This window comes from Salvia splendens, chromosome 12 (assembly GCF_004379255.2).
Source record: "Salvia splendens isolate huo1 chromosome 12, SspV2, whole genome shotgun sequence".
In the NCBI taxonomy this organism is placed as follows: Eukaryota; Viridiplantae; Streptophyta; class Magnoliopsida; order Lamiales; family Lamiaceae; genus Salvia; species Salvia splendens.
The window spans coordinates 7,240,876-7,254,793 of record NC_056043.1 but is presented as its reverse complement, the minus strand read 5'-3'; the positions used below and the strand labels follow the sequence as shown (position 1 = coordinate 7,254,793).

Sequence of the window (13,918 nt, the reverse complement as noted above, 5' to 3'; positions counted from 1 at the left end):
GGGCTAATTCATTCCCAGAGGATGCTACGTGGGAGTTTCTTCACGACATGGAAGAGCGTTTTCCGCATTTCAAACCTTGAGGACAAGGTTTATCTAAAGGGGGGAGATTTGATACGTGATAGTGAAGTGAATAAGCGCGGGAGATGGGAATCTTAATAACGTGATGCGTGGATGCATGCAACACGAGGAAAGAGAGGAGCAAATCAGCCATGTGCGCGGAGCGTGAGAGAATATAGTTAGTTAGATTGTTGTGATGTTGTTAATTTCATACTTGCAGCGTGTATATAAGCTGCCCTTCCTATTTTGTAAGTTTCATTATTGAATTAATGCAAAATAGCTCTTCCCCCTCGTCCTCTCGTAGTGCATTGCGTATTGGTACTCTCTCGGTTGCCGTTCTGATCACCGGCGACCCTGACTTCGTACCACTTGATTAGAACAAAAAAAAGAAAGACCTCTGTATGGAGTACTAACCTTAGTAAGAGAACATCCTGTTGGTGGTCAAATCTTCATAGTACTTGACGCCATCCTGATTTCTCATGTGTTTGTTATTTCTGGTTTTATAAGCATGGGAATTGGGAAGGAGACTCGGTGGAAATTTTCCTTATTCAAAGGAAAAGATTTTGGAAGATGATTCTATGCCTAAATTAGGGAGATTTTGTCTTGTCTGAAGAATCTTTAATGACAATTAATTCAAACTCTTCATAGTACTAACACGTTAATTGATTTACTAATGAATACTAAGTCGTTTGATTCCTTTGACTCATTAGAATATGATTATCCATCTAATATTACGTTCTCAAATTATATTAGTTACTATATTATCTATGATTGTGTTGTGAGATTATTATATTTAGATGAATGGCTAGCTATGACTCATTATTATATTTGGATGGAGTAGGATTTAATCTCACAGACCAATATAATATATATTCAATTGTGAGATATAATCTTCCAAATTGAATGAGCTCTTAAAAGATTGAACTAGACTAATCACTTAACTAAACTTGAACTATGTTAATAGTGCATCCGGATATTTATTGGCGGACGAAGGGAGTAATATTCTGTCATTGTTAAAATTTCAAGAATGCTCCTTATTTCACTTTTACTCCCTCATTTTCATTGAAGATGACACACTTTCATTTTTTGTTTATCCCAACCAAAATGACAAATTACTTAAAATAGAAACACATTTATCTTTACTTTATTCTCTCTTACTTTACTCTCTCCTTTTAACACTTTTCTACATAAAGCCAAACAATTTCTTAAGACTCGTGCCGATCAATTATGAGACATTTAATCACGGATAGAGGAGTATTGATACGTTTTTAGTTAGATATTTAGGGAGTGCATATCTTTTTCATATCTTTTGTCTTGCTCATTAAGTTAGTATTCACTATTATAAATAGTGGACATTATTATTCATTTCAATCGATCAAGAAATATCAATTATCCTTCTATTTTATTCTCACACTCTCTTTTCTTTTTCATCGTGCCCAAACGCACAAACCCTAATTTTGACGTCGGATTGATCGACGGGTTGAACGACGGGAATCTATCGTTGAGGAACCTCTTCCTTAACAAGTATTCTCTATTTGTATTAGCATGTGTCCAGCCAATTAACATAATCAAATAAATATTCTCTCCTTTTCTTTTGTCCTTTTCCTATTGTGATTGATTAATCACGCCGCGTAATTATATTTCCGAATCATTAAATTTTGGAAACATTACAAGGATTGTTACTTGCAGATTTATGGATATTTTTACACCTAATTAAGTTAGCGTGAATAATATGAGGAGAGAGCGTCTCATAACGAAGTGAGAGGAGAAAGATTTACTGAAATAATCTTATATTCAAAATTATGAAGACATGACTATATATAGGTCTACTTAAACCGATTATTGGGCATTTCTTAATTTCTTTTCCGTAACCCAACAAAAAAAACAAGAAAACAACAAAAACAAAAAAGATGTTGAATTTAGATCCGATTCATCAGCTTCATTGTTAATTTCTTCTACCAGCAATTCTGTCTTACCCCTCGAATGTGGTGGATCATTAACAGAAACAAAAAAAAGAAAAAGAAAAAAATATCTGTTGTGGAAGATTGACAATTTGTTGGATCATCTGCTGCATCAAAAAATTTTAAATACTTCCAATCTGCATGATTTTGGAGATGAACAATCTACGCAGCTTCGCTCACCGATTCTTTTCCAACCCTAATTCCTCTCTTCATCCATCCAAACATTTCCTACGCTTTTTCACTCTTTAGTTTTTTTTCCTTAATTAATTTCGGAGGGAAAATTGAGATGAACTGTAAAGCTCCGGCCGTGAAATTGGACGACGAGCAGTTGGCGGAGCTGCGGGAGATATTCCGATCATTCGACCGGAACAATGACGGTAGCCTGACGGAGCTGGAGCTTGGCTCGCTGCTGCGGTCGCTCGGTTTGAAGCCGAGCCCCGATCAGATCGACGCGCTGATCCAGAAGGCCGACACGAACAGCAACGGATTGATAGAGTTCTCGGAGTTCGTGTCGCTGGTGGCGCCGGAGCTCCTGCCGTCGAAGTCGCCTTACACGGAGGAGCAGCTCAGGCAGCTCTTCGAGATGTTTGATCGGGACGGAAACGGTTACATCACGGCAGCGGAGCTGGCGCACTCCATGGCCAAGCTCGGCCATGCCCTGACTGCGGAAGAGCTCACCGGGATGATCAGGGAGGCCGACACCGACGGCGACGGCAGGATCAATTTTCAGGAGTTCTCGCAAGCAATCACCTCTGCCGCCTTTGATAATTCTTGGGCTTGATTATTCCATTTTCTCTTACCATCAATTTCTTGTTTAGGTAAGAGTGTTGATTTTGGGGAAAAATAATGCCTTGGTGCTAATTCTCTAGTAGAAATTCAAGTATGCATTTTTGAATGGTATTTCACTATGCATCTATCTATACTCTGCCCTATACTGGAAAGAAAATTTAATTGTTGAAAAATGATTTGTCTATACAAAAAAACAAAGGCGTAGGATGTAGTATCTTTTAGATGCAGTTATGTTCTCTTCCAACTTGAGTACCCTTGGTAGATTCTTGTTGGTGGTAGTCGTTTTATTTCATTTTGGTTGCAGACAGTAATAGGAGTAAGTAGAATTTGTGTCCCTTAACTTTTGTATATGCACCTGCAGCCCCATGCATAACAATGGACAAAGGTTGTGCTAATAGTTACTTGTATGTCTGTTATTGCTTTCATTATATAACTCCTGCCGAGTTGGGTTGTCCATCTCATCAGCTGAACAGGGCACAATGAAGATCAAAGAATTCTAGTTTAGTCATTTGCGGACACGTGTAGCTGAATCTAGCATTAGCTTTGTAAAACTGATTTGCGTAAATTTTATACTTCAATGATTCAATCTCATTGGATTGTCTGGCTTTAGCATATGATGTACTCCATTTTACAATAAATGTGTCAAGAATCTGTAGATCTGATCTATGTCAGTAGAAATGCTATGATTCTACCCCTTCACACCCCTAACTATCTTATGTCAAAGAGATGTCTGAAAAGAATTTTCAAGACATGATTGCACTGTTGTGACATATACAAGGGCATCTGCTGAAGGTACCTTAGCTTTGCTATGGTAGTATGGTAGGACTTCTAACTGGCTTCCCGTCTGAGATTCTTTGTCGTGGCCTTTTTCATCTTCTTGGGGGGATGAAGTGGAAGGGGATATAGGACAAGGGAAATGTTAACTCTCCGCTTTCTGAACCCTAATTTTCAAACCTTTGCATTTAATGCTTTTAATGCCTTAAAATTTGTGGATTAAATAACGAGTGAAATAATTAGTTGATATTCTTGTGACCTAATTGATTTAGGGTTATGACTGTGCGTTGACCGAGTCGACTTCGTTGATTACGTGACGTGTCTTTTGAACAACAGGTGCTTGGTGAATTTATTTGCTCGAATTGGTGATGGAGTAATCACAAATTGTTTTTAAATAATTTCCTTTTGTGAGTAATATTTATTGGACTCAATTTCATGTTGAGTACAATAAATTAAATAAATAAAAAGATATCTCCTCTTCCTTTTCACGGATTGCCTTCTTCCTCCCATTCAAATTTTTTTTCCAAATTAATAACTGTGAAATCAATTACCCTTTTTACACCCTCTCTCCTCACGCTCCTGCCGTTCCTCCACTCTTCAGTCTGTTCCAAAATGAAACCACCAATCAGCCATTAATTCCAATTATTGGAGAATCAATTACCACAATTACTCGGCCTTTCTACCCTAATCTCCCACCGCCGCTCCCACAATCTCTTCACAAACCTTAAACACTCCAACTGTGAGGAATACGACAGAGAGCAGCGAAGAAGACGTACCATTCAACACCTTCATCTCCTTCAGACTCTATATTCCGGTATATCCTCGATCACGAATCTCTTTGCAAAATCTCTGTTATTGCTAAACCAACTCATGAAAATGACTCCACACAACAGAAACTGAGAGCGCAGGGAACCGAAGCCGAAATCTCCTTAGTTCAAGCCAATTCGTTCACAATCTACGAAGGTACATCACATACCCAACATCAACTCCCCTCTGCAATTGCCTCAATTTTTTGCATCTCATGAAATCTGAAATCAATCTCTAATCGGATAACCGAAGCAACCGAATTAAGAACCGGACTTAAATAAATCAAGATCGTACCTTTAATGGGGAAACGGGACTAATCGGGGTGGATCGAGGTCGCCAGTGAGCCGACGAAGGGAGCAGCGGCGGAGCTCTAATTTTTTTTAGTGTTGTGTTCTTGGGGGATATTCCAGTAGAAAGAGTGAAGAAGAGGGGAGTTTCTGTTTTGTTTATTTCTTCTGATGAGGGAGTATTTTAAGGTGGCGTTCGGTTGCCATAACTAATATTATGAGACTATCCATCTAAGATTAAGTTGTGAGATTATTTTAGTTGGAGGAGAGGCTATGACTAATTATCATGAGACTATTCATCTAGGATTAAGTTGATAGGTTTAATCTTATGAACCAAATATGATACATATTTAATCATGAAATTTAATCTTATCAACGAATATCCCTAATTGTATAACTCCTTTAATATTTTAGTCTTTGTTTTTAAAAAAAAGGGGGAATGGCAGTGGGTTACCAGTACTATTTTATTTATTTTAGTGATTGATTAAAACAGAAAAAGTGAAGTCAGTGTGTACGTGTTTTAAATTGGGAATACACATGTCTTTTTGTTTCTTGTTGGACCAACTCTTTTAGTATTTGTTTTGGGCTTCAGAGTTTTGTTTTGTCTTGTTATTGTGGACTAATTTGGTGTTTATTCTTTGGATTGTTTTATTAGAGTTGGGTTGTTTAAAATAATTACTTTTGGCTGGAATGGAATTAATTAATTTCTCGTGGACCGAGTTGCCTCTTTCGCAAAATTTGTTGGGGGACGTGAGTGGCCAGCCGGCATCGCTGCGATGCCTTGGTGATCGAACTTAATCCAAATATTTAAGTTTCTAATCGGATAAATTTCATAATCAACCGATAAATATAATCGAAGTCATAAGATGCATGCATCTTATTTATTTGCTTGATTCTTTGGGTTGATTTATGTGTTTTTTAAATGCTAAAGGTGATATCTCGCAAGTGAATCGTGATCGCAAGGGAAAGAATATATTAGTGGATTAAGCACTTGAGGTGGGCTTTCTTTTAAATAAGAACAATGTCCTAACTATTTTATCAATGAGAATGAAAGGCGAATATGTTTATCATGCCGTATTTTGGTTTTTAACGCACCTATCTGAAATGACTTTGACATTTATTATTTAAATCGAATTCGGGTCCTTGTAGGGCCTCAAGCCCTACTTGGATTAGTGTACACCTATGGTAGACCGTGTGCCAGCGTACGGGTTGGCCGGTCTAGTGACTTGGTTTGTGGCCACATTCCAAGTCATGTATGAACAGATATGGTTGACGTCTATGGGAAAATGACTACGCAGTCGTGATTTTGAACAATGGAATATTTTGGTGCCTTGGACCTTTCAAAAGCTAAAACCCCGATGATTGCCTAACAACGGCATGATAAAATATAAATATTTTTTATAACTTTTTTTCGGCATGAGTCCACTGAGTATTTTATAGTACTCAGTCCTGCATGTGTTTTCTCTATGTGCAAGTTGAGCGGCGACGAGCTTGGGGTGGTGTTGAGTCGAACCTGAATTATTGTTGGATTTTATTTTGAACTCCGAGGGTCGTCGTGTCTTCATACACGGCGTCACTCTTACTCGTGGATGCTTCTGCTGAGATAATACTATTTTTCGCAATTATATTTTGAACCCCTTTTTCTCTTGGATCATAAATTATGAAATAGTAACCGTTTGTCGTTGGATATAAGACATTGCTCTGATTTTCCCTCTGATATTTGAATATTAATTATTTGGTCATACTTTTTATTGAAACCCTAGATTGTTTCCCTTTTCTTAAAGTCTTTAGTTGCGACCACCCGTATTTATTAACCCTAAAAAGGACGGTCGTGACAGTATTCTACAGCCGCTGCAGTTCAGAATATTGGAAAAAAGATAGTTCATGTGTTTCATTCGCCCATGCTGGTAATAACCTGTGCAACTGCTAAGGGCGGCTGGTAAATTGATATGACTACATAAATACTAGTAATTCTATAAGCTATGGGTAAGTGCTAGTACTTTTCTTGTAACTAAAGTAATTCAGGAAATTATGCTTTCGTGTGTGCTGACAAGCTCTATTTCCTCTGGTTTTGCTCGAGAACAAATTAAATTTGACTTGTTTCATTCAATTTGAGTAGGTTTATCCTGAATGAGTGCAGCATATGTAACTAGGTAGATGATCAAATATTCAGATCGTTGGCAAACAACAACCTGCAGCATGTAGCGTATGTATGATTTGATTTAATTTGTGCTGCACTAATATGTGGTGTTTTAGCTCAAAGCAGTAGCACTTGTTAGTTGAAGAACAAGACCCCCACAACCACTCTTGTTTCCATACTCTGATTTTCCTTTACTATAAATGACAAACGTGATTACCTCATATCTTCCTAATATTACTAGTTAGTAGTATCAATTGTTTTTTGCGACGGTTAACTAATTACATATACTACACAACAATTTTCAAGAATTTTGATGACATGTGTGTGTGCAAACAAATTTTTTTCCATTTTGTTGAGAGCCTATGGTTTTTGGCTTTTTATTTCAAATTTCGAGTAGATCATTCCCGTTAATGATCTCCCGATTGTTGCACATGTATTAAAAGATATAACCAAGTCCAAATTATGTATGGAAACTAAAATCTCAATTCAAACTGAAAATAAATCTTAAGCAAATAGCTGGTATCAGCTCCAATGCTGCAATTGGAGTAGGGGGAAACAGATAAATAGGTTCCAATAATAAGGATAATAGATTTGGCAGAAAAAAAAAAGTTAAGATGTGTAAATGAGGAAAGCTTTATGATGGCTGTATTTAATAGTGGAGTACGTATTTTATTTTTGGAGAAAAAGATGGAGAATAAATCAACCTCTTATCCTTTAATTGACTTCATGTTTACGTGTAGTAATGAACAACTGATTTATCACGAGAATCGAATCATGATTACATTCATGGTGAGACTTTTTTTAATACGTGCTACTAACAATCATTCATAGCAAGCAAAAAAGATGATTCCGTCGCCTTGACAGTCTCCACACTTTGGTCCGACATCACGTGAGGGGTTAAATTAAAATACGCAGTAGCTCGTTAAGGGGGAGGTCTTAACCCACTGGGTGACGCAAGCAAAAAAAATGATTTCGTCGCCTTGGCAGCCCCCCCGGCCCGACATCATGTGAGGGGTTAAATCAAGATACGCAGTAGCCCATTAAGGGGAGGCCTTAACCCACTGGGTGGCCCATCTCCCAAGGCCTCACACTTGTGCCTGAGAGATGGAAGCAACTACACGACCGCAGTGAAATTTGAACCCAGGCTTATTGCAGCAAGATCTGCCCCTCCGTTGCCAACTACGCTACGCCCCTGCGGGCAATAATTCATGATGAGACTTAGGCCATCCACAACGCTGTCTCTATACCGTCTCTTAAACCGTCTCTTAACTACTATTTGAGCACTATTTGAGGGCCCCACTGTCCTTTTTTCCTCCATCTCTTAACTAAGAGACGGAGGCTGCAACGCTCCGTCTCTTAACCGTCTCTATACCGTCTCTTAATTACTATTCATTCAATTTAATTTATAATTTTTTTTAAAACCCAATTCAATTTAAACAAACACACTTTATTAAAATTAAAACAATATTACAACTTAACATTAAAAAAGCGAAGACATAATTAAAATTCTAAAAAAATAAAAATGACATAATTTAATATTCTCCGCCAAAGTTTTCCCAAATGTGCTCAATTAGATCCTCTTGGAGTTGGGTGTGGGCGCTAGAGTCGCGTGTCCTTGCCCGAATAGCCAACCGTTCTTGTATAGATGGATGCGCTCCACTTCGCGGCGGACTACTTGCAGTTGAGCTTCCGGGGGATTCGGGGTCGAACCAATTTCCGGCATCGGGTCCTTTGTCTCGGACAATCATGTTGTGCAAGATTATGCACGTATACATGATGTCGACCATGCTCTCCATGAACCACGAACGAGCCGGGGCTTTGATGATGTTGAAGCGCGCTTGGAGAACCCCGAACGCCCTCTCCACATCCTTGCGCGCAGCCTCCTGCTTCTGCGCAAAAAGAGCCTGCTTTGGGTTCGCTGGCCTGCCGCACGTCTTCACGAAGGTCGGCCACTTTGGGTAGATGCCGTCGGCGAGATAGTACCCCATTTTATACCGTCGGTTGTTGGCGACGAAGTTGATGGCCGGCGCTTTACCATCCAAAACTTCGGTAAAGAGGTCGGACTGTTGGAGCACGTTTACGTCGTTGTTCGAGCCAGGGACCCCGAAGTACGCGTGCCAGATCCAAAGTCGGTAGTCGGCAACGGCCTCGAGTACAACGGTTGGGTGGGTGCCTTTGTGGCCGCTCGTGTAGGAACCCCTCCAAGCCACCGGGCAATTCTTCCATTGCCAGTGCATGCAATCGACACTGCCAAGCATCCCGGGGAATCCGTGCACTTGTTCGTGCAGGTTGAGGAGGAACTGACAATCCTCCGTGGTTGGCCTCCGGAGAAATTCGTCACTGAAGGCTGCCCGGACGCCTCTGCAGAAGTTGAGCAAGCACAAGCGCCCAGTACTGTCTCCGATGTGCAGGTATTCGTCGAATATGTCGGCCGTTTGTCCAGTCGCAAGCTGCCGGATGGCTGCAGTACATTTCTGCAGCGTCGTGTGGCTGGGACGACCGACCGCGTCGAACCCTTCTCGGAAGAACTCCTCCCTGGCCGCCAAAGTATTCGCTATGTGGAGAAATAGCGGTTTCCGCATGCGGAAACGGCGACGGAAATAGGTATCTCCCCAAATCGGGTTATCGCAGAAGTAGTCGCGTACTAACCGTGCGGCGGCTTCCTCCCGGTTCCGATTGATGTACTTCCGGGAGCGTCGTGGGGGTGGTGCGGCTTCCTCCGCCTCTCGTCGTCGATCTTCTTCGAGTGATTGTTCCATTAATTGACGCATTTGCTCAAAAGGATCCATTTGTTTGAGTTGATTGAAGATGGAAATTGGAGTGATAGAGAGGATTTGAGAGGAATAGATGTGTGTTTGTGTTTGAAATGAGTATGGAATAGAATTATTTATAGAGTAAAAAAATTAAAAATTTAAAAAATGAAAATAAATATTTAACGGTAATATTACCGTTTGAAAAAAAAAATTTTTTTTTTTTTATTAAAAATCGATTTTTTTTTAAAAAAAATGAATTATTGCGTCATCAGTGACGACGCCCACTCGCGGGCCAGCGAGTGGGCGTCACGCACGCATGGGGACGTGCCACGTGTCTCGGGCGCGTGGCGAGACAGCTCGTCTCGTGTCTCTCCGAGACGAGCTACGCGACGAGCCGGTCGCGAGCTGGAGACGAGACGGCCGCTGCAATGCGTCTCGCGGGGGTCTCGTCTCTCCGAGACGAGACGCGAGCCCGGCGCGAGACGCGTTGTGGATGGTCTTAGTCTTGTGCTAATCCTAAGCTTTGAACGCTTCCATACTACTCCATCTGTCTTTTAGTAGATGTTACGCTTTCCTTTTTAGTTTGTCCCACAAAAGATGTCACATTTCATTTTTTTAGAAAAAACTCTCTCTCACATTAATATAAATATATTATCTTCTCTCTCCATCTAACATACAAAATAACACCTCCTAAAATTACGTGTCAATTCCCAAGTGTGACATCTACTATGGGACATAGGGGTACTTAACTTTCAAATCCAAAGAAAAGAAGCGGTAAATGATAGTACTCCTTCCGTCCCACAATAAAAGTCACATTTTGTCATTTTGGTCCGTCCCACAATAGAGTCACACTTTTTTTAATATAAATGGTAAATAGGTCTCACATTCAACTAACTCATTTCACTCATATTTTATTATAAAATCAATATAAAAAAGTGGATCTCATATCCCACTAACTTTTCTAACTCACTATTCTTTACATTTCTTAAAACTTGTGCCCATAATAAGAGGGACTCCTATTATAGGACGGAGGGATTATCTACTTTACATCATTTTATAATCATCATAAAAGATGACGTCTCTACAAATGAGTAGCGATCTAAATTCTCAAAAGTCAATTAAAAAATAAATTTATCTTTTCAATTAGTTTTGGATTACGAACTAAAAAATTTGGCAGGAGACAAATTTTCAAGACAAGGAGAAAAAATTTTCACCATTCTTTTTTTTTTTGGTGTGTTTGGCTGATGTATCAAATATTTATAATATTTTTTATAGTATTATTTTTTAAAATAACGGGTTATGAAGAGAACAGAAATCGGCTATGTTAAATTGTTAATATATAAAATGAGAAAATGGGCGTACAGAAAATAGAAACACAAAATGGGCTTGGTTGCATAGTGAATATCAGAGTCTCCACTCAGGATTTATGCAGGGTTTTTAATTTCATTGTAGAGAGGGAGAAAGCAGTAGTATCTGTTTGCTGTGATCTGGACAACTGATCAAGGATGTGGAACGGCAACGGAAATGCGGTGATGCAGACGGCGATGAGGTATTTCTCCACGAGCTCGCGGAAGCGTGCCCCCAATTTGAGGAAGATAAATCCTAGGGTTCCATTTCAGGAGGCCGCCTACATTGCCGAAGGTCTCTACGACGTCATCAAGGCTAATGGCCCTCTCACCATCGGAAACGCGTGGAATCACGTCAAGGTCTTCTGTTTTCCTGCTTATTTTCCAATTTATCGTTTGATTGCATCCGGATTAATTTATGAATCGGTAATTTGTATATCGCTGCAGCATTTAGACTATCGATTAGGAGGTCTAAATGGCTAGGTTTTGGCGGTGGGGAGTGTGTAGAGGATGATAATCAAAATCTAGCTTCTCTTTGGAGCCCAAAATGAAAATGGTTCTGAGTGATATCAATATTTATGGAATTTGCAGATTTAAAGAATTGAATACAGGGTCAATGTCCGATTATTTTATCAGAACAGCGATGCAACTCTGGAGTCTTAACCACATATACTGGTGATCTTGTTTCGGGGGAATGAATCAAACAATTCACAAGGATTCTCTATTGTCCATAGAATTTTGCTTCAGGGTTCGATGTGTGAGATGAGTATACGTCCCCATCCTGTAGGCTTTTATTAGTCTGACCTGTTCTGCTTCAGCCATCACTCATAGAAGTAAAGATTGAGCTGAACTGGAATACGTTTTCTTTGTTAAGTTGTACTTCTGGAAGAACCCTAAGTTCCAGTTTCTCTTACACGTTTACACCTATTTAAGTATGCAATTTGGAAAACGTTCATCAAGTATATGAAACATTTACATGACTTCGGCATTATGTGAGAAAGTTTATCCGGATTAAAGTCGCAAATGTCCCTCCTTTTTTTCTTGTGGAAAGAAATTTCTACCCTTCCGTTAGTTTGCCCTCTCTCATGGTGACTCCTGCATTGTAGGAAATGATGGATGCTATAAAAAAGGGTGTTTAGACCTTATTGTGTAGGATTCTCCTCAATTGCTATGCTCTTTATTATTATTTCTTCAGTTGCCAGATGCGTCTTGTGGATTTTTAGTGAGTTTTTACTTAGGCTTGGCATTTAGTAGATCTGGTATTCTTATTAAGAGTTTACCATGTTATAGAAAGAAAACTCTCGTCTGAAATTTGTTCTCCTTTCTTAATAAGTTTGATAAGTTGAATGATATTTGGGAAATTTTCTAGAACTAAGATAAAGTGAATTTAAATCTGCCTTTACAGGAGGCTCTTTGTCAATAAGTACATGAGATTGCTGTAAAGATGTAAATTTCACGAATTAGACAGCCTAAAGTAATTGGATGGCTTGAATTAATGTGATCCAGGTGTTATTGTCATCATCGTCATTAAAGATCAGTATCTATCGCCATGATCATCAATAAAGATGATTGGCAGCCCAGTTCGTATAGTTATGATTATAAGCAGAATTGAATTCATTGCCATTAGGTTTAGCTTGTCAAACAACAGTCTTGTGCTCCTTACCTCTTCGCATCTCAGTACTAATTGTTGGTACAAAATCATTTCCAGAGTTTAGATACCTTAATGATGTTTTGTCCAGGTGCCTATCTTGACACTGATATTGATTAAGTTGCTGTTCTCAACTTCAGTATTGTTACTAATTGTTCTCAAGTCATTGATGATTTTGAGATTATTAAGAATAATCAATTAAATGCTTATTGTTTAAATTAAAATATCTGTGTACAATGACTGTTGATCTATCCTCACTTCCCTTACCCACCTGCTTGAAATGGTAGAAAAAAAATTGTCCACATAAGAAAATGGAGAGCAGATCAGCCATGTCACTCTATCAGCTTGAAATACATTTATATATCTTTTTCCTGATATGAATACAACATTGCATACTTTGGCTGCTATGATTATGCACAAAATGCCTTCTCCTTTGAATTTCTATCATGCTGAGCGTATTCAAAACAAACAAAACACCTGTTGTATGTCTTGTAAACCTTATCAAATATCAATTAACATGTACTTTATATCAAGATAAAGTTTCATGGAGTATAAGATACTTAATGCATTATGCAGGAAGCTGGTATCAGTGGACTAAATAGCAAAACACACATGAAGATTATGCTGAAGTGGATGAGAGGTAGGAGTATGCTCAAACAAATCTGTAACCAAGTTGGATCTAACAAGAAATTTCTGGTCACAACATATCCAGAAGAACCTTTGACGGCAGACCAGGTGATCAACTCCCCCGAAGTGAAGCCAAAGACTCTGAAACCTTCAAAGTCTGATAGAAAACCAGTACAATAATGTGTGTGTCTGTGCTGCTTGCTTTTTCCTTATTTCCTCCCCCTCTTCTAGCCTTCAGTGAAAATGTCGGTGTTGTTGAACACAAAAATTTCCCATTCAAGGTATGAATGTGCTTTAGTTCCCTTTTTGACATGCCCTTAGATTTGTTTGGAACATAAATTTGCTACTTTTGGTCTAAGTAAAGACGATATGATGTCCTCCCTCTCCAAAAGAAAAAAAAAAATCCTTGGCTGCAATAACTGCTGTAACTTATGGGTTTTGATTGATTAATAACTAAGATTTGTGGTATTTGGGATTCAATTCGAAGGATTACATGATCAAAATAAAAAAAAATTGTTAAAGAGTCTAAAAAAAAGCAAGCTATTTGAAGTTTGCATCTGAAAAAGCTCGTCAGGAATTGGATTGTTCAATAAACTAGACCACCTGAGCTGGACAAAATTTTCAAGCCTGAGAGTGCTCAACTCGAGAGGTTCACGGACATTTTCAAGCTCAACCATGTTAGCAAGCCTCATAAGGGTGAGTAAAATAATTTCAAATGTGAATATACTG

General features: G+C 39.0%; 2 protein-coding genes and 1 long non-coding RNA gene across 4 annotated transcripts; all 3 read left to right on the top strand.

The window, feature by feature from the left end:
* Positions 1–1,986: 1,986 nt before the first annotated feature.
* LOC121758515 (probable calcium-binding protein CML18) lies at positions 1,987–2,938 on the top strand. Its single transcript, XM_042153905.1, has one exon. It carries the CDS (start codon positions 2,305–2,307, stop codon positions 2,797–2,799), a length of 495 nt encoding a protein of 164 aa, XP_042009839.1. The 5' UTR covers positions 1,987–2,304; the 3' UTR covers positions 2,800–2,938.
* Positions 2,939–4,007: 1,069 nt separating this feature from the next.
* Positions 4,008–7,036, top strand: LOC121757632. Of its 2 annotated transcripts, XR_006041254.1 has the most exons (5): positions 4,008–4,395; positions 4,475–4,544; positions 5,607–5,671; positions 6,514–6,661; positions 6,795–7,036. It is a non-coding gene; the product is annotated as an uncharacterized LOC121757632 (long non-coding RNA). The 2 variants fall into 2 exon arrangements; XR_006041253.1 differs by having other exon boundaries at positions 6,514–7,036.
* A 3,891-nt stretch (positions 7,037–10,927) lies between these two features.
* LOC121759661 lies at positions 10,928–13,559 on the top strand. The gene is made up of 2 exons (XM_042155322.1): positions 10,928–11,274; positions 13,139–13,559. Exons 1-2 carry the CDS (start codon positions 11,074–11,076, stop codon positions 13,367–13,369), a joined length of 432 nt encoding a protein of 143 aa, XP_042011256.1. The 5' UTR covers positions 10,928–11,073; the 3' UTR covers positions 13,370–13,559.
* Positions 13,560–13,918: the final 359 nt, after the last annotated feature.

Coding starts and splice junctions, on each gene's coding strand:
- LOC121758515 (XM_042153905.1), top strand. CDS start 2,305: ATGAACTGTAAAGCTCCGGCCGTGAAATTGGACGACGAGCAGTTGGCG.
- LOC121759661 (XM_042155322.1), top strand. CDS start 11,074: ATGTGGAACGGCAACGGAAATGCGGTGATGCAGACGGCGATGAGGTAT. Junction 11,275..13,138: donor ACGCGTGGAATCACGTCAAG/GTCTTCTGTTTT, acceptor TGCATTATGCAG/GAAGCTGGTATCAGTGGACT.